Source organism: Diadema setosum, chromosome 2 (genome assembly GCF_964275005.1).
Source record: "Diadema setosum chromosome 2, eeDiaSeto1, whole genome shotgun sequence".
Lineage (NCBI taxonomy): Eukaryota > Metazoa > Echinodermata > Echinoidea > Diadematoida > Diadematidae > Diadema > Diadema setosum.
In genome coordinates this window covers 12050712-12075035 of record NC_092686.1, presented here as the reverse complement: position 1 = coordinate 12075035, position 24324 = coordinate 12050712, and the positions used below count along the sequence as shown (strand labels likewise).

General features: G+C 39.2%; 1 protein-coding gene across 1 annotated transcript in view; it reads left to right on the top strand.

The window, feature by feature from the left end:
- Window positions 1-105: 105 nt before the first annotated feature.
- The window catches only part of LOC140239861 (ubiquitin carboxyl-terminal hydrolase 19-like), a 28585-nt gene continuing 4366 nt past the window's right edge, over window positions 106-24324 (top strand). The window contains exons 1-20 of the mRNA XM_072319683.1: window positions 106-196; window positions 1108-1238; window positions 2045-2266; window positions 6480-6586; window positions 7909-7980; window positions 8696-8808; window positions 9314-9501; window positions 10604-10784; window positions 11759-11892; window positions 12551-12643; window positions 13964-14029; window positions 14685-14795; window positions 15626-15915; window positions 16636-16696; window positions 17197-17309; window positions 17936-18079; window positions 19036-19457; window positions 21096-21209; window positions 23110-23210; window positions 23849-23964. Of these exons, the coding sequence (XP_072175784.1) occupies window positions 1116-1238; window positions 2045-2266; window positions 6480-6586; window positions 7909-7980; window positions 8696-8808; window positions 9314-9501; window positions 10604-10784; window positions 11759-11892; window positions 12551-12643; window positions 13964-14029; window positions 14685-14795; window positions 15626-15915; window positions 16636-16696; window positions 17197-17309; window positions 17936-18079; window positions 19036-19457; window positions 21096-21209; window positions 23110-23210; window positions 23849-23964 (2771 nt within the window). The 5' untranslated portion in view covers window positions 106-196; window positions 1108-1115. The remainder of the gene's footprint in view (window positions 197-1107; window positions 1239-2044; window positions 2267-6479; window positions 6587-7908; window positions 7981-8695; window positions 8809-9313; window positions 9502-10603; window positions 10785-11758; window positions 11893-12550; window positions 12644-13963; window positions 14030-14684; window positions 14796-15625; window positions 15916-16635; window positions 16697-17196; window positions 17310-17935; window positions 18080-19035; window positions 19458-21095; window positions 21210-23109; window positions 23211-23848; window positions 23965-24324) is intronic.

The window sequence follows — 24324 nt, the reverse complement described above, 5'->3', positions numbered from 1 at the left end:
GTCAAATGGAGTGAACTGGCTAAATGAGACCCACACTGTTTTTTAAAACTGCTACGCCATTCAACAGGTCCATTCTCGTACGACTGGGGGCAGACGGAGGAGGATGTGTACATTGATCTGATCATCGGTGGTGGAGTCAAGAAGAAGGAGGTTAACCTCCAACTGGTAGGAAAAGAGTGCACATGTAAGCTGAAAGGTAAGAATGATACAAATTTAATCATCAGATGCATGAAACTTCACATATTCATATGCCACATAGTCTCTCTCTCTGCTCTGCTGTGGACATTACTGCCCAGTGGTGGTCACTGATGCAGTTATCCTCCGGCCCCTTCTGCTGTTGCACGAATGTAGCAATGTAAATGTTCTTTCACCAGTTATCCTGACCATTGCGGACAGGAGAGCGAGACACTGCCGGCTGTGTGCTCTTTTGCCATTCAGAAATCCAGTCAAGACTAGATGCTCAATCTGCTCTTTCCACACGACGTGTCCCAAAATCTGCATCTGTTTTTCCTGGCCGTCTAGAGCAGCTCACGTTCCACTGATAATATCTATAGCACTTCTGCGTTTGATTGTCTTATTCAGTCCATGTTATTCTCTTCATTCTTTGATACTACCACCGCTCAAAACTTTCTATCCTGTGCCTCATCAATTTGCGAATTATCTCTTTTAATTTTCTCTGTGCAATATGTCATAGTTGACTAGACGTTATACAAAGCTGTATGTCTTCAGAATGCAAAAGCTGTTTCCTTAAATGGCAATGGGCAACTTGTGATTCACTGTCAGCACACTATAGTTTATGCATACTCTGAAATGCTGTCTTACTGGTGCAATTTGTACGTTTGATTTCTTTTTGAAGCAGATAACAGTTTCATGATCAATAAAATACGGTAGAATATCCATCAATATACATGTATCCCTAACAAATGCATGTAAAATTTTGTTGTTACAAGGGTTACCTAGTTTTTGAATGTGAAACCTGTTGCTTACACCCAAAGATTGCTTTCATTATTCATGGTCGGTGTTTATAGCAGAGAAAATGTCATCTTGCTTTTTTTTTTTTTGGTGATTTTTATGTTACATATTGCTATCATTTATGTTTGGGTCAAGATGGACGCATGTGGAAGTGTACCCTGCTCCATGAGGTGCATGAATCATCTTCCAAGGTAACACTCAAGGATGGGGCGCTGCGCATCCAACTGCAAAAGAAAGAGAAATTCCAAGAATGGGCATCGCTTGAGGTGAGCTCATCGAGCTACTTGCATGTGTTTCTGTCATTCATATTTTTGTGTATGCTTCATTGTTGTAAGTTGAGAGAAAGGGGTCTGTGTCTTGTTGCAAAGTGTTGGGAAATGTAGGATGTTCTAAGAAATAATTTTTTAAGTATATAATATAGATGTGCTGTTGAATACTCTTGAGTAAATGCAACAAAGGAAACGCAATGTTCTGTTTTTATGCTATACACTGTAAGGCATGAACCAGTCTAGTATTCAGTACTGCCAGCACCTTTGGTGATAAAAACAAAACAAAATGAATACCATCACAAGTACAATTTCCTATGACCTCGAGAAGAAGTGAAATTTATTTGTTCCCTGTTTTGTTAGTTATCCATAGAGAGTCATAACCTTTATAAAGCCAATGACTTCTTGTGAAACTAAATTTGATTGAAGGCAAAACATAGTACTGGTACGCCTGCAAAATTGTCAAATTTTGCTCCAAGATGTACATGTATGCCTAAAAAATGTGTGGAATAACGCTGTAATAACAAGATATTCGCTGGGTAACGAAAAAAATGCGAAATATTAACCAAAAATATTCGCATCTCAGAACTTACCCGATCGGGGTCAGACTAACTCGAACTTGGGCACAACGAGAAAGCATGTAATATTATGTGTGCTTGTTATGATTTTGTCTGCAGTCAAATCGTCAGCAATGCTATAGTCCATAGAAATCATCCGCTGAATTGGTTCTTTGCTCTGCTTCAAGGGGATAAAACTTAATAAAGTTTTTCCTTGCCTCCTGTGCTGTCATGCTGTGTATCGAACAGGAGGCTGTAACGAAGGGACGAGATAGTGCGACCGACAATTTGACAGATGGTGGAATGGACGTGGGCAACTCTGCAGGAATGGAGAGCCGAGTCGAGAATCACGATGGTGGCAGAGAAGGGGACAGAGACTGCCTCGATGGAGACAACGTCGGCACGGGGAGGGACAAAACGACGGAGGAGGAATATGTGATAGAGCATGCCAAATATGATTTCTTCCCCAATGTGAGTGGATTCATGTTCTGATTCATTAGGAAGGAGGAGTAACTGTAATTAGCATGCTTTATTGAAAAAATGATATTGGGCCGGATGCATAAACGCTAGCAATGGCTTGTGCTAGCCTTTTACTCGAATCCGTATGCATAAAAACAAGCAATTGCTTGCGAGCAGAAGCTCTTGCTAGCAAGTACAAGCAATTGCTCGCTGTCCGCAAGCAATTGCTTATAGAGACCAAGCATTTGCTTAAAAACGTATGCATAAAACATACCTTTTGCTAGTTCTTGCTAGCAATTGCTTACGATTTTCCAAGCTCTGTAAAATGAGCTTGAGCTTTTGCTTATCTGGGAAGTTCCCTTTTAAGTATCATTTTCATATTCATGGAAGAAAGACAACAATTGTGAAGGAGTGGTATAAATCTACAAGAAATTACTCTTAAGTAGAGTAAGAAATTTTTCATTTCAACAACGGGAATGTCCAGTGGTTAGCACGCAAAATTTGATGAAAAACAGGTAGGATGTCTCACTTCGGTGGAGAGCAAGGAGACGTCTCTCCACGTGCGATCTGGCAGATGCGGGCTATTGTAAGCAGTGATGGGAATCAGCCAGTAATACGAGTGTCATTTCATAGCTCTTCTGCTATGTCAGGAAATGTTTCTGCACACACATGCCCTTTCAAATGCATGCTGCCACACTCGCCTTTGTTCTTGTGTTCGCACAGGCGTGACGTCCCTTTTGTTGAAAACGCAAGCAATTGCCTGTGCGGGACAAGCAAGAGGTATAAGCACTAGCAAAAGGTTATGCATATGGATTTAAGCAATTGCTTGAGCTAGACCTTTTGCCAGACAAGCCTGTGCTTTTTGCTTGAAGCAATTGCTTACAAGCAATTGCTTGTTTTATGCATTCGGTCCATTAACCCTAACTGCACTGAGGGGGGGGGGGGGGGGGGGGACTGGGAAGCCCCCCCCTCCATACTTTTGGCGATTGCATTGCGACCGCTGGGAATTTCGGATTCTCGCTTCATGACTTTTTCCCCTGAAGTCTTGCGCACATTTTGATTCCACATTTGTCCATATCGGACCTACCTAGGGGGTTTTATGGGCCAATTAGTATGCGCATGTCATTAAAACGGCTAATCGCTGCATATATTTGTGTACAGTTACATACTGTCAATGGACCATGGCTTGCATTACTTTATAAATTTTGCTCAGGAATTGGTTTTCCACTTGGTTCATGCTTCTATATTGTTCTGAAATAAATTGGGCAAAGTTTAGAAACAATGATAAACATAGGAATATAAAACAATAGAAAACATAAGAAATAAAAACAGTACAAAACATAACAAAAAAGTTATTTTTTTCTCATTTTTTTTTTCTCTCTCTGAGGGGGAAATTAAGTTTTTATCCACATAGATGATTCAATTAACTCTTATCCTTCCACATGATTTACTGGGCACTCTTAGAAATCAATAAAATACATAACAAATGTAAACAGTAAAAACAAAAGAAATAAAAACATTGGAAACACAAGTGATATTTTCACTTTTTGAGACAAAAAACATGATTCTGTAAAGTTAATTTCAAAAATGTTTTATGAGTATGGCAAATAACTTGTTTGATTTTTCTCACATTTCTATACTTTTTTGTATTCATTGATTTTTCTTATATTTTGCATGCAAAATCACATATAAGCTAATTTTTATTTGAAAAAAATCATAACTTTACATAAATTTGCATAAATTATACTTCAAGTTTACAATATCAGGGACATTAGAATACAGTTGAAAAGTATGGTAGTGCCCATGGGTCCTGTAAAAGGATAATTTTACTTCCAGTTTCATTTTAGTACATCATACATTTCAAAAGTATGCAAAAATTCATAAGTAGTAAATTTGTATATTAATAGTTTATGCAAATCTGCTGTACTTATGAAAATAGATAAGAATTGATTTATTTCACATTTGGGAAACATTATTCTTCATTATTACACAGTTTTCATGTAATTTTGTACTTGTTTAGGCAGAAATTATGAAAATATCCCCCAAATGCATAAAATATGCATTATGAATAATTAATTAGCAAATTATGCAAAAAATTTGCATAATTGATTAAGATAAGATACACCGTCAGATTCAGCACACGAAGATCTATCAGCATGCAAATTTTCAAGTTCATCGGACATTGCATTTCCGAGATCAATGGGCCCCCCCCCCCCCCCCAGTATTTTCATGGAGCCAAATAGCCAAATAGTGTAATAGAGTATTAAGATCAAGACAAAAATTAAGAAAGGAGATACAAGTAGTTTGGATGCACTTGAGCTGACTTCTTAATTTGTGGCAACAAGTTATTTTGTGAGTTGATAAGACACCTGAATTGTGCAGATAAAGTCTAACTGCAGCAACATAAACGTTCTAAAGTTGATCTCAGTATTAGGTTCATCCAAAGGGGATGCGAACAACATTCTTGCTAGCTGCAGCAATTCTTAACTCCAGTTTCTTTCACTAAATCTTGTGCTAACAAGAATGAAGCCCCACACACAAACCAGAAAATAAACACACACACCCACACACACACAAACACGCACACAGACACATACATTACACTCAAATTCCCTCAAAAAAAGAAAAAAAAAAAGAAGAAGATACAACTAACCGCAGTTGATTGAAATGATTTTTGAAACTTACCTAAATGTAGCTTTGCTGTACAGAAAAATCAGTGTGCTCCCTGGAGCTTGATATTTCACAGTGTCTACAATGCAGTTCAAAATCATGTGTAAATTGCAGGGCTTTGATGCAGTTTTTGGAAGGAGAATTATGCCACTGTAATGCTGCACGTAGTGATATATGATAAAATGACCACATTTTTGTGATCACTAAGAACATACATGTAAGTAGTCCAGCATGCACTGTCTTCAGCACAGTGCAGATTGTTGTGAATATTGTATGATCATTAAAGGACAAGTTCGCCTTCATAGAAATGTTGGTTGAGTGAATGCAGCAATATTACTAGAACACATCAGTGAAAGTTTGAGGAAAATCAGACAATCTGTTCAAAAGTTACGAATTCTTGTAGTTTCTGCTCAGTCACGGCTGGATGAGAAGACTACTATAGCTTGTGATGTCACATGTGTACAACGATATAAAGAAAGAATAAAGAAAAATCAGCATATTTTCACTTTTCTCGGATACAAAAGAATACTAGTAATCGTCTTCTCTCTTTCAGAAGGCAGGGGGAATAATATTACCCTTAACATACATCAGTAACAAGTCGAAGAAATGTACACTTTATTCAAAAAGTAAAGTTTTGTGAAATTCTCTTTTTATTTTCCCTATATCGTTGTACGCATGTGACATCATCCACTGTAGTAGTCTTCTCATCGAGCAGTGACTGCGCAGATACTTTAAAAATTCATAACTTTTGAACGGATTGTCTGATCTTCCCCAAATTTTCACTGATGTGTTCTACTACAATTTGTAATATTGTTGCATTCACTCAATCCACATGTATATGAAGGTGAACTTGTCCTATAAGGGAGACCTCTGAATGACTTTCAGACTTTACATTTGGACAACTATAAATTGATTGCACTGGGTACAGAGTTTCAGAATTCACAGTGATTGAACAACAAGAGGATATTACAAATGATTGACTCTTTTCCAATCATGGGAGTCTTTTTTGCTGTCTATCCTCCCCCTCTCTTATTTGCGGAAGAGAATGGATGAATAATCACTGATACAAATTTTGTACCTACAATGCACTCTTTTTTTCTTTTCTTTTTTTGCCACCTTCCTATGTCATATGGGTGCAGGAAATGGCACACATATCTCTACTGTGAAATCATGTTCAGCATCTTCAAAAATTTGCAATGCATAGCAATGCTGACTTCAGGCAGGAACTTGCTCCTGGCACGAGTTCAGCTTTACTCAATTTTAGACATGTCTCCACACTTCTGCACACAGTTACAATGGACTGATCTCTGCCAAGATGATGTATTCACATAGAAAATGATTGTATTCGAGGAATGACAATGTTCCTGCTGAAATAACCTTTCATCTTGTATTATTTGATTATTCCCTCTGCTGATTTGATTTGAATTACATTCTTTGAATTTTATTTTGTTTTTATTATTATTCCCTCTGCTGATTTAATTTGAATTACTTTGAATCATTTTTTTTGCCCTTGTTTTTGTTTTCCACCTATGTTTGGTCCTTTTTTTTTCTGCAGCGAGATATGAAGGCCCTGTACCTCTATGTGTATGTGAAGAAGATAAAACGCAGTTCACTGAAAATCAGCTTTACAGAGGAAGAAATATCCATCAAGTTTCAGACCAAGTGAGTCAGTCTACACTATTTACGAGTGACTACTGTAAAAGTAGATATTTTCGCATGAGTAATTTTTCACGCTCGGACGGATAAGATGAATTTTGCATATTTTTAATTCCGTGGAATCGGGACATTAAATAATGGAACATATGGCATGCAAAAATATTTGTGTACTTTTATTTTCGCACTAGTTTCTGGTTGCGCAAAATGTGCAAAAAGTTTCGCACCGCGAAAATTTCCACTTTTACAGTAGTTGAGGTTTACTCTTTTACAGTAGTTGAGGTTACTCTTTCTCGAGTTCTTTTTTTTCACTACCACTTCCTCAGGCCACTATCATTTCAAGCACACGCTTACGATATGTGGTCTGATGCATTTTTCACCTTATAAACATTCCTTATTAAATGACGTTGTTTATTATCATCGCTGACAATTAACTTGTACGGTAGGTATGTATTGTATTTTCCTTTGTTCACAATGCTGAAAATGTTATTGATGATGTTATTTTGTATTGAAAATGTAAAAAAAAAAATCTTGATGTTACTTTGAATCGAAATGATGAAAAATGCAGAAATAAAACCAAAACCAAACCAGATGTTAAGCATTTTGAAACATAAGTCAGTGTGTGTTCATTCTATTTGTGTATTCATACACTGTACATCACCATATTAATCTATTGTGCTTGACAAAGCTGTAGTGTGATTGATCTGTCAATCTATGTGGCTAACTTGCTGTGGCCTTGGTGGTAAGAATCAGTGAAAACCACAATGTCCCCTTATTCCTGTTTGATTTGATTATACTCAAACAGCCCTCACATTTCATGCCCTCTATTGGAAAATGTGAAGAGAAGTGTTGTTTATAGAAGCATCAATGCATTAAAGTTGGGGGGCATCTGAATATGTGAGTGAATTGGACCAATGAAAGGAGGAAGGGATTTTTTGTGTGTTAATCACAGAATATGATATTGAGAGTTTCATCGCAAAACAAGTTAACTCCATTCGTGTTAATGTGAAATATTTGCAATTATAGCATCTGAAATCATAAAAGATGATAAGAATATGAGGCATAATTACTTCATTCATAAGTTCAAGAATATTCCTTGTAATGTAACAATTCAGGTATCACTAAAAAGGTTTTTTTTTTTTTTGCTCTAACTGACGATGGACTTACTTTAAAATGTCTAAACATGGCACTTAAGTCATTTTGCAATCAAGCTATTCGTATACTCCCTGGTCACCTCCCTGTCACCTCAAAATAGCAGCCCTGTTTAAGAGACTTCTTAAGTGAGAGGTTGTAAGTACAATTCCTATATTTCATGTATTCTCACTTCGCAGTGACAACCAGTTTCTCCAGTTGAACCCAAACAGCACAGCGGACACCCTCTTCTGTTGGAGGATAAAGCCATGGTAAGATATTCATTTTGGTTAGGTTTGGTTTGGCTTGTTTTAGTTTCAATTTCCATCTGGTCATATAACCCATATTCACCTGCACTAGCTGGTCTTCCATAGGGTCCAGTTTGATGTGAGATGGACCACTTCACAGGGATATGCACCTTGCTCTTGGCGATGAATTAATGAAGTGGGATCTTTTACGTACATGAGTTGTGACTCTCTCACACATGGGACCTTCATTTCATGTCCTATCTGAGGGAGGGAGCTTTGTTGATAAAGTGTTGAAATTTTGTGAATGTGGTTCCGTTGCACAGACAGCTGAACGGGGCTGTGATGATCCCACATCAACTTTTGTTTGTCGCAGATATCTACAACAACTTCCCAATCATACTGCCCCTTGTTGAAATGAGTGACATTGTGATCCAAGGGTTTCGTGACAGCACTGAACTCACAACCAAATGTTGTATGTAAACATATGAGCATTGCTGTGATAATCATGCATAGAATGTAGTACAAACATATCCCTTCAATATACTCAGTATCCATCCCCCCAAAAAGAAATAAAAAAATAAAAAATTATAGAACTTGATATTTAGGAAACTGTAAACATAGATGGAAGGTATTTGGTGCTAGAGAAGGCAGAGTTAGCCCAAGAATTGTATCATTTAAACATTGCCAAACCTTCATCTTTCATCACTCATTTTCCTTGTGTTTTTTTTTTACCTTTAAGGAAACCGATCATCCCCAGTGGCTGTTCATATAAAGTGACCAATAGCAACCTTGAAGTGTTCATAAAGAAGCAGACACCAGAAAAGTGGCAAGCTCTAGAGCGTTCTACTAAGGGTGAGAATTTTGTATTTTCATTCGTTAATTCACTCACTGCCATACATTGAGCAGAATCCATGCAGAGCAGGAAATGCACCTATTTACACACACACGCATACACAAGTACACACATGGTATACACACACGCACTGTGCAGTTTGCAGAATTGCAGAATTGATGTGTATATTATCCTGATTCACAAAATATTATGCCTGCCATATGTAGCAGATATACATGACTTAAATGAAAATTTTCCTTTATTCATGATAGTCAATTGAAATGACATGATGCATATTGTGCCACATGAAGTGTGAATTAACGCATGCACTTTACTGTCACTCTCGTGCAAGGTTGTGTAGAAAGGTTGTGCAGAAAGCTGTGAAACTAGACTTGTATATATGTGTTTAGAGAGTTGTATAAATAAATACATTATCACTATTACAGGCTGCCTGATTTTGAAGATATGAAATACATGGGCCTACCGTAAAACCATGTACTATGTGATCTCCTTTGATATCTATAGTGACGACTGGGAATAGGTCTAGAGTTGGATCACAGGGTGACTGGGTCTCACTCTCCAGCACCAAGCCCACCTCCCCGGAAGATACCAAGGAGATCGCCAAAGATGTTGGGTCTGAGAAAGAGACCATGCGAGGTGCAGTGGGCGGAGCCAAATCCGTGGAAATCAAGGAAAACTCGGTCAGGACAAAGGTAATGACTTTAACATTTACTGGGAATGGAGGGACAATAACCCAGAAAATTTTAATGGATATGCAAGAGTGTTATAGGAAGACACGGCATTCAAGCAAGTCAAAATTGTAATGTGTTTTACCCTTCGGCCCTTGAACCATCCGTGGCCACCCTTCTCAGAAATCACAGAACCACCTGTGGCAGTGCATGTGTGCATGTGTGTCATTGTGTGTGTGTGTGTGTGTACCGGTGCGTATGTTTATGTGGTGTGTGAAAATGTGATTGGGTCTCTTCTTCGTTCATGTAAATCCTTGTATGACCCTATACTCTGCAGCTTATTGTAAAAGTTGATGTTTTCGCACGAGTAATTTTTCGCGCTCAGCCGGGTAAGATGGATTTTGAGTGTTTTTGATTCTGCGGAATCAGGACATTTACTGCTGGAACATACAGCATGCAAAAATATTTGTGTGCTTTTATTTTTGCGCTAGCGTCTGGTTGCGCGAAATGCATGAAAGTTTCCACACTACGAAAATTTCCACTTTTACAGTAATTTCCATTATATACACACAGTCTATTCAGTGGAATTTTACTGTGTTAGTGAGTAGCGGGCAAAACTGTAAGAACATGTAGGTACAAAAGGGTTAAAGGATTGGAGTTTGTACACTCTTCTGATGTAGGATGTAGAATTAGTAACATACATTCCACAGAAGATATTTAGAATGACTGAATAGAGCTGTGTAGGCAAAAACAGACACATTCACTTATTTAAAATTACTATGAGATATTATTGCTCTGTAGTCCATGTGGGTTCACATTCAAGACCTTTTAGAACATCACATTCCTACTCTGCCGGCTAAAGTGAGATGCCAGCTTCCTCAGACCTCTGGAGGCCTGTGGGATCTGAATGGTGTAGTGTGAAAACAGATGCTGCTCTTTATGTTGAAGAGAGTTAGAGGAACAATTACATCAACAAAAATCTAGAACAGTTGATTTCCTGCAAACTCGTGACGAGGCTAATGGTGTTCACTTGAGCCAGAGCAAAGGGCACATGCTCCTGTTCCTTTGAAACCACCACACCTCACGCAAGTTACTTTTTTTTTTCTCTTTCATGTTATGGGGACAGAAGCCGACCTGCACCGTCCCTCCCCTCAGCCTCGGCAAGCAGACCCAGCCCCCTCCAGTGGCACCCGCCCCGCCCCTCTACCAGGGATTCTGCGGACTGGACAACTTGGGCAACACATGCTTCATGAACAGTGTCCTGCAAGTCCTTGCCAACACCAGGGAGCTTAAAGACTTCATGCTAGGTACGCCTCTCTGTGTTACTGTGACCTATTCCTTTCTCTCTTTTTATTATTTTGTGGCTTTAGAGTACCTTTCTTATCTAGTATTGAGAGTCACATCAGAGGTAGATATAGATGACTTGTGTCTAGAAAAGGGGATGAGCAATAGGAATAGGATTTTCTGTTTGTATTCTATGTCTGCTTGTATTTTATCTTGAATTGCTAAATGAATGAATAAATAAATGAATGATAATGATGATTATAATAATAATAATAATAATAATAATAATAATAATAATAATAATAATAATAGTAATGATGATGATGACAACAACAACAACACCAGAAACAACAACAACAACAACGATGATGATAATAATAATAATGATAATAATATTAATCAGTAGCCATGGTCGTCACGCTGGCAAACATCACAAGCTTTAAGATCGCATGGCTTATGTTCTCAAAGTCTTGTTAGTGTGACCACAGAGAGACCACAGAGGTAACCTACAACGGGGCACACATTGCATCTTGAGCATACATGCTACATGTACGTCCATCCAAGGACAGACTACTTCTGTAGACCCAGCTCACTTGTGCATGACTTGAAAAACTCCTTCTATCACATTGTGGTGTAGATAGAGCTGACTGCACCCTTTTTAAAGTACAAATTCTATTCTCTGATGGGGACCACAGAGCTCTAGAATGCTGTTTGTATGACTGAGTACAGCAAAACTTGCATTCAAAACCTTTTTGTTCTCTAGTTTGTAGGAGGATAGTTTAAAATGGATGTTCACTATAAAAAGGAGATAATTATCCTTTTGACTGTCATGTTTGTAGCAACAAAAAAGTGGTGAAAATCTCACTAACGAATTGAAAACTGCATTGCGATATGTTGGCGGTATCTGTCCTTATGGCTGTTGGTTACTACTCGTCTGAGTGTTCCAGAAAGAGTGTGCCTGATTATGATTTGACCCAACATGTTGTGCACCTTACAGAAGCAGACTTCAGCAATGAGATCAACAGAGACAACCCCCTGGGTACCGGGGGACACCTGGTCCTCTCCTTCGCTGTTCTCATGAGACGCCTCTGGGGTGGCCAGTACAAGTCGATTGCGCCATCCAAGCTTAAGGTATGCATCCTTCAAATGATAATTATGCAAACTGAATGTACATGCCCCTCCCCCTCCCCCTCATCTCTCCCCCTTTTTAGCTCACCTGATCCCCAGGGTGCCCCAAAGTCCATAAATTAGAGAAGAGTATTGGTCAGTGTACTTTTACATATTTTATGACAGATCCAGGGTGACCACCCACTGACATGGACCAAACTGTGAGCCAGTTTTCACATTTTTATCTTCTCTTTGAAAACGCAGGGTCATATTTTTTTTTCAGATTTGGCAGATATCGCCAGTGTATGATAGAATAAACACATGGACAACATGCCACTTGGAGGCCCCCCCCCCAGTCCGTGAATGTGCTAAGTCCTTAGGTAATAGTCTGCAAGAATGTGTGAAGGGTGAAATTGTGATGCTCAGATGAGCATTAGACCCACTGGGTCTCTTGTGTAACTCCTAAGTCTTCCCCAAACTGATAGGCGCAAAGAGATAAAGATTTTTGGGAGTTTTAATTTCGCTGCCCTATTGCATTTAGGGATAATTAAGGAAATCCTTCTATTGAGTGCTTGCCAGATGTAGCCAGAGTTTCAAGTTTAAAAATAACACATCTAGTTATCACTGTGGCAGAGTTTGAAGTGATTGCTGGTAAATTGCTGAGTTTTCGGTTTCATTTCAGTCTATCATATCGGGCAAGGCATCCCAGTTCATGGGCTTTGCTCAGCATGACGCTCAAGAGTTCATGGCCTTTCTGCTGGATGGACTTCATGAGGTGAGATCAAACGGGGAGCTCTTACCCCAAAGGTCAGGAAGTAGAGCGTGAAAGTGATCTTGCTGCAGGCAGGATGCAAAATATCTGTTATTGGTAAAGGCAACCCAAACATTATGTATCTGAAAAAACAAAACAAAACACTAGGAACCAGTAAACATGATGTTTTGATTGTTCTGTCTGAGGAAACAAAGTTCTGGCTTCCTGTGTGTAAAAATAAAACTTAAAAATGCAGAACTTCGGAATACATTGCAAGTTAATGTGACCTTCAGCAGTGCCTAGCTTGTGCCCATATGCTTTCGGTATTTCGCTTGAACAGTCAGATTTAAATTAAAAATGAAAAAGAAAACAAATCATTTCATACTGAAAATTATTGTTAGTAGCCACGAGCAGCTTCTTAATAAACGCACTTTTATTTGTGGAAAGATACAGATGACACAAAATGTTTATCTTGATGCGTTACATGCTTCAAAGTAAATGTAGCTAATTCAATTAACCGATTGAAGACTAGTTACGAGTATATCTGTGGGCATGTGTCTGTGGGAAATGTGTGATAAAGCAAAATCATCCCATCCTCAATGGGTATAATCGTTTGTTAAAAATTAATACTGTTGTGGCATGTATTTCATGAGTATAATGTTTTACTAAGTGAGACTTTTAAGAGAATTTTGTGAGTGGTTGAATTCACAGTTGAGAGTCACAGTGATGGAATGAAAAATCAGTATTATCAGTATTACAGAGAAATGTTTGTGATTTCCCACCTTCCCACCATCCAGACGATTATATGCAATGCATTTGTGTTGCAGGAGAAAATATGTATTTTTTTTTTTTGAGTTGTTAATTTTGCAACTTTTAGTTGATTCATGAAATTTGCAATAGATAAAAACACCATTAAATATAGTGTGTACTGTATATGTCGAATGTTTCGCAAGGTTTTTATCTTTGTGAATATCGCGAGTAAGGTGCTATTCGTGAATTCAGATACACTTTGATCCCCGATATGTGAAGTGCACATATACATTTCTCTGTCTCAGTATACTGTACCTCATGATCACAAATTTAACCGCTCGCAAAATTGTCGGGAAGTCCTGATTTGCGAAAATTTAGACTCACTAAATATATGGTGTATAAAGTGTGAGATGCTGTGACCTCATAGTAAATTACGTAGCATGGAAAAAAATCCCAGCAAGCTCATGGGCCGAGAATGAATCACCTACCATAATTCAATCTCATGAAGCTTTGCATACTGTGTGAAATGTTTATATTTCTCCTGCTTCAGACCATGGCCAAGTAATTCCCGTCTTCCACTCTAATTTCCAATAGGATATAAACAGGATCAGGAAGAAACCATATACTGAAACAATCGACTCTGATGGTCGAGCTGATGAGGTAAGGGAATATGTATTTATATAGTATGAAATAGTAAATATATGATAAAAAAATATATGATAGATAGAATGATCATTTTGTTTGCATCTGAGTGTGTGTGTGTGTGTGTGTGTGTGTATGTGATTGCATGCATTGTGTAAGTTCAACTTACATTCTTCTTTTGTGTATGCATGATGTTTTGAATACATTTCATATTTTGCAATCATGCATGTTATTTGATATCTTGAAAATTGATGTGTTAGTTATAAATATTGACCTGTAATACAGCTGTATGCATGTATGATGATTCATTTGAAGGAGAAGGTACAATATGTGTCTTATGTTGTTGTTTGCAAGAGAACAGAGTCAAGAAATGGTTTGATGTGTTTTATTTGGGCTCAACCACAAATGCACATTAGACAATTTGTTTGCAGTTTGCATTCACTGTCATTTAAACTTGCTCCCAAAGTTTACTCTATGTGTATTGCAAAATTGCTGTCATAGAAATTGTTGTTGTTTTTTTTTTTCAGGTATCGTAAAAGTGACATATAATTATTGTTTGAGATGAACGTAATGGAGGTCACATAAGGCAGAGCACTGCTAATAGCTGAAGTCATATCACATGTCTCAGTAACTTATCACCCTGATGAATGCAACTCGTTGGTCTGCTCCGCAGGTTGTCGCAGAAGAAGCGTGGAAGACCCACAAGAGGCGCAATGACTCCTTCATTGTGGACATGTTTCAGGGACAGTACAAGTCAAAGTTGGTCTGCCCAGAATGTGACAAGGTACTTATATGTCTAGGTCACGAGTGATGTCTCACATATACTAGTGGTCAGCACAGTGCCCAGGAGGAGCATGCAGTTATCAAAAGTTTTTTGGACATCCTGCCAAGTACTTGCTTCTTGTCTAATAACAGCAAAAGTCCAGTACTCATGGGATTTGTGTATTTCAAACAAAAATCAGGGTGCTTTAGACTTTGTTTATTTTACGACTTGCATTCATATAATCCTAGAAAACTTTTTGAAAGTACAGCTCTTCTCAGTACTGCTTGGAGTGTCTGTAAGCACTTTTGTGTATCAAGTCAGAATGAATGTCTTACTTGTAGATTTATTATTCACTTTACCATCTCTCTACATAGTTGCATTGCTTTCCTGGATTCATATTTTACCTATTCCCCAAGACTTGTAACATACTGTGTAAACCGTATATTTTCGCAACTTTTGCAAAGTCAGTTGCTATTTGCAAAAGTAACAACATTCAAACATTGACTCTCTAATCCAAACTGTACATGTACCGGTATGCAGCTGCAGTATGCAGTAGATAAGAAAGGTGCCTAAAAATACAGTTTGGTAGGCCCAAGTCGTGGTGCTCCTACTGTGTAAATGGATGTGCATTTGCCTCCGTCTATTAACTCACTCCGTGATTGAGAATTTAACCACTTGCGAAATAGTTGGGAAGTCCAGATTCACGGAAAAAAAAAGACTCGCTAAATATAAAACGTATACAGTAAAAGATTTATACCACCCTTTCATCTTTCGTGTGCAATTTTTGTTTTTTATCTGTTGTGCTTTGTGGAATGTCTGCATGATGCATGCGTTGCTCATTTGTCCGTCAGGTCTCCATCACCTTTGACCCCTTCATGCACCTGTCGGTGCCGCTGCCCAAGAAGAAGCGCCGCATCGCCATCTTCTTCTACTCCCGCGACTGCCACCGCCGTCCTGTCAAGTATGTGCTGTCGCTGAGCTCGGACGCCACGGTGCACGACCTGACAGTGGAGGTGGGACGCAAGACGGGGGTGCACCCCGCCAACCTCCGTGTCTTTGAGGTCTACCGCAGCCGCGTCCACAAGCACTTCTCTCGCAGGAGCACACTCTCGGGGGTCTCCTCCAATGACGTCATATTTGTGTAAGCATCAGCAATTTTTAGATGATCCCTGATTTATTGTTTTCACTGCACATTGGTGAGCAGCCACTAGTTTGGAAGTTGGAATAGTTATGTGTATTTTATTTCTGTACGAACAGGATACATTGTATATGTGTGTATTAGATGAGGCAGTAATTTGATTTATGAGTACATAATGAGTGTGAGATATGTTGTAGATCAAGTTTGATATTCACTGAAAGATAAATGAACAAGTGGAGTGTAATGGTACATAGCAGAAATGCTCTGCAAAGGGGAAGTTATGTAGGGTGTTGGGTCAAGGAGTTGTCTGTCATCTTTTTGCAACCTCCTCATAGTGATAATATGATTTACTCCTATGTCAGTTGCGCTGTTTCCTTGTTTCAGAGAAATTACTTTAAACTACATTGGACATTTGCTAAATATTTGGGGTCATTTCTGAAGGTCTGCTCAACAAAGCCATGATGCAACCATTTGACGTGTATGTTGGCTTCACCTGACTTGCCATTAGCATCATGACTCCACCTAAATGGGTGGACTTTGCAGACTGTTTCCACTCACAAAAACAGCTGTGACAGTGGCAGTCCTTGCCAGTGGCTCATCTTCTGTCACTGATCCTTGGCCACACTCACTAAAAGTCCCTGCCTCTGCCATTGGCTCAACTGGAATGATATAAAAGACAGTACCTCTTTTTAACTCAAACTTTTTATCTAATTTTCTCTCCAGGTGTGAGGTCCTGTCTCCTTCCATGGCTGGAGAAACGGTAGTGGAGTTAACAGTCATTCAGGTAAGGATTTGTTGTTTTCGTTGCTTTACTTCATCACTCTATGCAATGCTGCACACTGGCACTGGTCCAACGGTCCTTCACCACTAAATTCACTGTCGGACCAGTACCAGTAACTTTTTCAGGAATGGACAAGTAAAAAATGGAAAAACTGGGTACCTACTGGTCCAACAGACAGGTGTGACCAATAGAAAAAAAAATGGGTTAGTGTGCAGCCCTGATCTATGGGTCAGAATGTGACATGTATTAAACCAACTTCAGATTTTTAATGATACTGAAATGAGGTTTTAATGCATGGTATTTATGTAGCAATATGTTATCTCCAGTGGATGTGATTTAAACGTGTTTATCTGTATTGCTTTGTATTCAATTTGCATAATTATTTTTAAGACCGTATTTCCCTCCCTCACTGTTCACTTGATTTAATTTTGGTGAGCTTACCAAAAGGTTAATGCATTTTACACTGTATTATTCTTTATTTGCTATTCTGTGACTGCCCACAGAGGATGCTGATGCCTCCAGTGCTGCAGCGCTGCTCCCACTGCAAGCGCACCTGCGAGAAAGGGGGGATGCTCAAGAGATGCACCAAGTGCTACCGGGCAGCATACTGTGACCAGTGAGTAGATGATGAAAGTGCATGATTGCGATTGCTGATGATGATGATGATTATCACGACAACTGGGTTTATGTTGAGAGTAACGTGAGGATGTTGGTGGAGATGATGATAGTAATGACGATGATGAGGATGCTGATGATGATGATGATGATGATGATGATGAGGAGGAGGATGATGATGGTGATGATTAGGATGATGATGTTTATAGTCACTGTGGTTATGGTGAGTGTGACTTGAGGATGTTGGTGATGATGATAATGATGCTGATGATAGTGAGGATGAGAATGACAAAGAATATGATGGCTGTGATTATTGTAATAGTGACATGAGGGTGATGATGATGACGACAATGATGATGATGATAGTGGTGTGATGAGGAGGATGATAGTGAAGAGCAAGGTGAAGATGCTACTTCTTGTAATTGTTATTATGATGATAACAAATTAGTGATTTTGCATTTCAAGTGCCTTCTTAGTCAAAGTTCATCTATTGCCACATAAATAAAGGCCAGTGTACGTGAAAGATAGTAATCAAATCTTACAGAATAATATAGGATGTTTTCAATCGATTGAGAGTATGATACAAGTGATGCAACTCTTAAGCAACATTTGTTTTCTCCTGCACAGAGCTTGTCAGAAGAGCAACTGGAGTGATCACCGCGCAACTTGTCGTCGTGTGCCTGAGCCCGTGGGCTCCCCTTTCATGATCAGCCTGCCCCAGTCCCACGCAACGTATTCCAGACTCTGTCAGATCATGGAGAGCTACGCGAGGTGATTCATCTCTTTTCCCCCTCACTGTGCTTTGTTTGCCGATTAGCACACACGCTGGAGTGCTCTCTTAACCCATTGAGGACAGACTGATTTTGCTACAACACGTATTTCCATAGACCCTTGCGCGAGTATACTCGGGACTCGTCCTCAATAGGTTAACCAATTGGCACGGATGTCTGGAAACAAATTGTCGATGAATAGTGATAACCCAATCCCCCTAATCTTTGTTGTATCACTATGACATTCCTGTATGTTGAGGCTGAGGCACATTGCTGCATACATCTGAATGGGCTTGCTAGCTCTCTAACTAGGTCAAGTTTGGATGGATCACTGAATACTGATGAAAAAGCTTGGCAAATTAAGCTACAAATCGTGAGTGCCTGAGCACCCAGAGGGTTGAATAAAGGCAGGGTGACACAAACTGACCACTATGTTTCGCAAAGGTCAGAGGAGTGGACTGACCAGACTTGGATTATTTCACCTGCTGACCCATTGTGACTAGTTGTGAAAGTAAAGTGTTGGATAAGAAGGATAGGTTTGTGTGATTGTGTGTGTTTTTGTCTGTTTGTGTATCTGTAAAGAAGAAGTTTTTCCTTGCGTACATGTTTTTTGTGTTGTCGGTTATTCTCGTATATGCAGTTGGTAGAATGCCCACAACGCTGAGTGACAATTCTTCCTTTCCCTTTAAATGGACAGATTATATGTGTTTTTGCTTCACCTGGCTAGCAGGGAGGAGGGAGGTGGGGGCTCTAATTCAAGTCAAGGAATTAATATCTCAGTTTTACAGAAAGCTTCTTGCCCTCCCTTGCTTTTTAGAAACTCAAAACAGTTCTATTGGGACTTTCAGTCACTAAAAAGGAAATATATGTTGTTGGTATTTTTTTTCTCTTTCTTTCATGTTTTTGTTTTGTCCTGATGACTGCATTACTTATCTCTCCTCTGATGTTATTCTTCAGATATTCTGCCAACATCTTCATGCCTCCTCTGAAGTCGCCCACATCACCCACCAGCCCCACCCATTCCACCGGTGGTGACAACATGTCAAGCGGCATCTCCAGCCCAGCCACGCCTCTGGCTGGGTCTCCGCCCGGCAACCCTCCCCACCACAGACTGTCCTCCAGCGAGTCATCACTAGCAACCCCAGATGGGGAGGTACCTCATGAAAGGGAGCAGGACAAGTCACAGGAACTGCTTGGGGAGAAGGCTCCTACCAGTGCAATAGATGGAGGGGAGGGTACGGACTCCAAAAGTGGTAAAGTCAATAATAGGACTGATGGTGATGCGTGCATCAGTACTGGAGTTGATGTGGTTACCATGGAGAACTCCAAGAACTCTGAAATGGAAGAGAATCAAGGGACAGGAGACGGGCAGCATGCAGGTAGGGAGGGAGAAGAAGAAGTGGGAAGCCCTCTAACAGAACCATCAACAGAGGGCACTAACACAGGTACTGCAGTGATGTAATGACGGCATCAGAGGAAAATCATGATGTCGTAATCACCACTGACTTTAGTTACAAATCGAATTCAATTTACTGAGCGAATGACGACTGTGCTTTGCTTCTTAGGCACATCTGATGTCAGGTTTGCCATATTTCAGATGTGAAACAAACCATTTCAATCAAAAAGAGATAGAAATGCAGTTGCGAGTCTGTTTGATTTTTCAAAAGGTGAAAAGAAACCCTTAGAGAATACTCTCATTTCAAGATTATCTGCAATATTTTCAGCATGCCATCACTAAAAATGATTTTGTTTGGAGGAATTAACATTTCTTCACAATTTTGAATGTGCATAGAGTGCCATGAAGGGGATGTAAAGCCCTCTGTCCAATGGTTACTTGCTTACAAGCACTCTTTGATTCCTAAGTGGTCACGTTAACCCTTTATGTGCCACGGTGTAAACCCCATGTGTGCTACATTATTCTGAGACCACAACGTAGGCATGCCTGGGAAAACATTCTGTTTCTCAAATCCATGCAACACTATGAATTTTGGTTACACTGGACATGTAAAGAGCAAAGGTGTAGAGAAAATGCCTAGCTTTGCTTTGATGTAAATTTCATGACAAATCTATGATTATTTTTCATTCAAATGACCAGTAGCTACATCATTGTCCAAGCATGACTTATGCACACAACATAGTGACAGAAATTTTGAAATTCCTCACAAATCCAATATGTAACACCATTTGTGACCCTGCATCACAAAACGAACAGAAAGTCGCCAGACATGAAATTTTAGTTAAGAGCATATTCTGAAAACAGGATGTAAACCACCAGAGTAACAACAATGAAGGGATTATCAGATTAACCTGTAATTGAGCATGCCTTATTAACATATTCTGTCCATAATTAATGCCAACTTTCAAAGCAAATAGCATCATTTTTTCAAAAGTTATTAGAGTTAAAAGTGAAGAGTGTGTACAAGGTTTTTAAGAAATGAAAAGGGGACTCTAAAGACACACCTAATTACACTATTCTACCAAAAAATGTTTGAGATAAACTGATAAAAGACACACTTTCCTGCCCATTTTATGATCCCAAATTTAAGCATAATATAGAAGAAGACTTGCTCTTTCAAAAAATATGAAAAAGTCAAGATCGGCTAGGTTGACCCATTTCACTATTTTGTGTCCTCACACAAAATCAGTGTGTGCGACTTTTTGTTCGTTTTGTGATGCAAGGTCACATTTGATATTCAGTCACAACGTAATGCAAGCTATGGATGTGACAGAAATGGAATTGCGAGTGACACTTTGATTGCACTGTGACATTCGGCGATTTATCAATCAGTTTGGGTGTTTTTGTGCATTTGAGCAAAATATGCGAACTTGGCATGCCATTGACTGAGTCGGGTCTGCGAACGTGGCACGAAAAGAGTTAAATCAATTCCATTCAATTCAATTCAATTAATAATGAAAAGTGATCATAGGTTAAGATGTGGATAGTTATGTACAAAATATGTATTTTTTTTTTTTCTGTTTGTGAGAGGTATATTTCTCCTTTTTATTTTGTTTTCCAGCCACCGTGGTAGGTCAGCCGCAGGTACAGGAGAGGAAGATGCCCAAGTTTTTTATCAAACCTGTCAACAACATCGGCAACAGTCTCCAGAATAGGGAATGCCTCAAAGATGAGGGTAGGCTACAATGTCCCTCTTACCCTCTTGAGAGTGTCAATGTGTTTGGTTCTATAAGTTCCTTCATTTCTTCTGTCTTGATGTCCAGTTTAGTCCTCTGCTTGCCACATGTGGCTCTGGATGCAAAGTAACTTTCATCTTTATGGCACAGATATGATGCGTACGGTGTGTAAATGGCACTCTCTAGTTGGTGGCATGCGCGCATAAACACAAGCTTTCAAAGCAAATTAAAAAAAGAATGTATATAGATTTTTTTATGCCTCCGCCAACGAAGTGGCCGGAGGCATTATGTTTTCGGGTCGTCCGTCCGTCCGTACGTCCGTCCCGTTTTGTTTTTGTTGATATCTCAAGAACCGTGAGGTGATTTTGAATCAAACTTGGTATGAGGGTATATCCTGGGGGGATGATACTTTGTTTCGATTTTAGGGTCACGGGGTCACAGGTTATTTTGTGAAAAAAAGGTTGAAATTTCATGTTTTTCTCCATATCTCGCAAATGGTTCAAGGTATCTTCATGGAACTTAGTATATATGCATGTACCGATGGGCAGTGATTATCTAGGGAAGTTGGGGGTCATGGGTCAAAGGTCAGGGGATCAAAGGTCAAGGTCAACTCCTCAAAATATCACTACTTTCCTTATATTTATGCAATGCCTGAAGGATTTTTTTTTAACTTGATGTATGCATGTATAACCCAATATATATTCTGTGGGAAGTTTCTTGCCAAAAGTTCAACTGTCAAAAGGTCAAAGGTCAAGTGAAAGTGCTAAATTGCACTTCTTCCTCCATATCTCAGAAGTAACTCAAGGTATTATCATGAAACCTACATATTTATGCATGTTCTACCTAACAGTGATTCTCTTTGGAACTGTGAGGTCAAAGGTCAAAGGCCAGGTTTAGATAATACTATTTTACCATTTGATACTGAAATTATACTTTTTCTCAATACCTTGAAAATTACTCAATGCATAAACTTATAAAAGGGTCAGAAGTCAAGTAAAAATCATCAGTTCCCCCAAATACCTGCACTCTGATGTTTTAATCATTCATCCAATTGAACCTAGTTCTAGGAAAGTGAACATTCAGCACATTTGTGGCAAACCTGTCATTTTAATATTTTGCCAATTGTGTGAAACTGTCATCACACATTGTCAAGACATTGTACTATAGACCTATTAGGAGAACCATGCATTATGGCGGAGGCATACACCAGTCGCCGTAGCAACATTTCTAGTTTTTTTCTGGTTTGGTGATAGAAGAAATTATGTATGTATATTGATCTTGAGCCATCTGTTTCTGATTGCCATTTTAATCTCTGACAGAACATGAATAATTTGTTGAAAATGTCATTAGTGCTAGCTGATATGAAGACCTTGTCTTGCCTTATTGTTGTCTTTTAAGGCATAATGAGTCTCCAAGATGATGAAAGAGATTACTGTCTGAAAGCTTACGGTACTTCTACAGTGCACTTGAAACTTGTAATTTGCAGTTAAGTGACAAGTTATAAGAATTCAACTCACAGCACAGTGACTCGAGGGGGGGCTCCCACTATGTCTGCAAGTGATCATTTCCACCTGTAAAGAGATACAAGACACATCAAGAGATGAAAATTGTGGCAAATTGGAGCCGACGGCCTTTTTTGGGGCATGAAATTTTCGCGAGTTGCCTCTAACATTCAATGCGCATAGTGTAGACAAGAACTTTCACGTGCATCTTGATTTTGCAAATCTTGGCTCTAGCGAAATTCGCGAAATTAAAATGCACACGAAGATTCCTCGTTGTACAGTAGATCTCTAGGTGAGGCATACACCATATGCGTTGATTGGGATGTGGCACACCACCTGACGGGAAACTGTCAGCCAGCACATCTTGACCCCTTGGCTGCTTGTTTTGTCGTTGCAGGTGACCAACCGCTGGACCTGCTGGGTCTGACCTGCTTGGCCATGGACTGGAGAAATGACCCGAAGCAAGAAAACCATGTACTTCTGGAGTCCAAGCATCTGGTCAGTAGATCAATACATGGTTCAGACCCTATTTGCTTCTTGCTTTCCTCCCTGGCCATTTGCAAAATGACTATTAATGATTTTAAAAGCGGGATTATGTGATACAGAAAATGAAAACTGCATTTGAGTCTTGGCATACCTTGAGATGTGACTTCTCCAACAAAAGTTTTGATAATGATAATAATGATAATAATAATAATAATAATAATAATGATGATGATGATGATGATGATGATGATGATGATGATGATAATAATAATAATGATAATAAATGCATCTTATTTCCAGCTGGACAATTATAAGTGCTAAATCTGCATAGGCTGAAAGTATGAGGCAAAATAGACGCTTGCACTTTGTCAGACATAGTCTGTCTGGATTGGCTGTAGCATTCTTTCGCAATCTGTAAGCGATTCTAAAACTGCAATATGAACAAGTAACAACGAGGGATGGGGTATCTCCGATATTATGGGACAGACATATCTGGTACTGGACAGTCACTTTCCTCATACTTATTTTTTTTTTTTGTCTTTTCGCAATGATGATATTGAGAGTTTGGGAAGATAAGAGGGGCATGTTTTACTGTGGGAAGAAGAGTAGCGGGGATTATAATGTCTGTTTTTTTTTTTTTTTCTTGTCAGGACTACGTGGAAGACGAGTCAGTTGCGGAAGGTGTGTGCGATGACTTGGAGATAACTCTGGACCAGTGTCTACGGCTTTTCACAGAGCCCGAGAAGTTATCACCAGAGGAAGCATGGTATATTATCTCATAATTTAACTGCAGCTTCGTCGCTCCATTCTTACGCTATTTTGATACCCGGTATGGTGCTGTGGTGCGGACTGCTGTTATTCATGATATTAAGTGATAATCTTTTGCTTTTATATCAAAAGTAAGAAACTATTTTTGAGATGGAAATTTGTCTGAATTTGATTTAATGTGCTTAGTCTAGTGATTTCCTCCTAACTTGTGAACCAGAATATGATTTTTGCCTGAAACAATGCTTTTTGTAAAAAGAATATTTTTGAGTGTTTTTCAGCTGCAGTGGTTTGCAGCCCTGCCATTGCTTTTACTGCATCGTGTTTCCATTGTTACTATTTCAGTGACACTCTGTTGTGT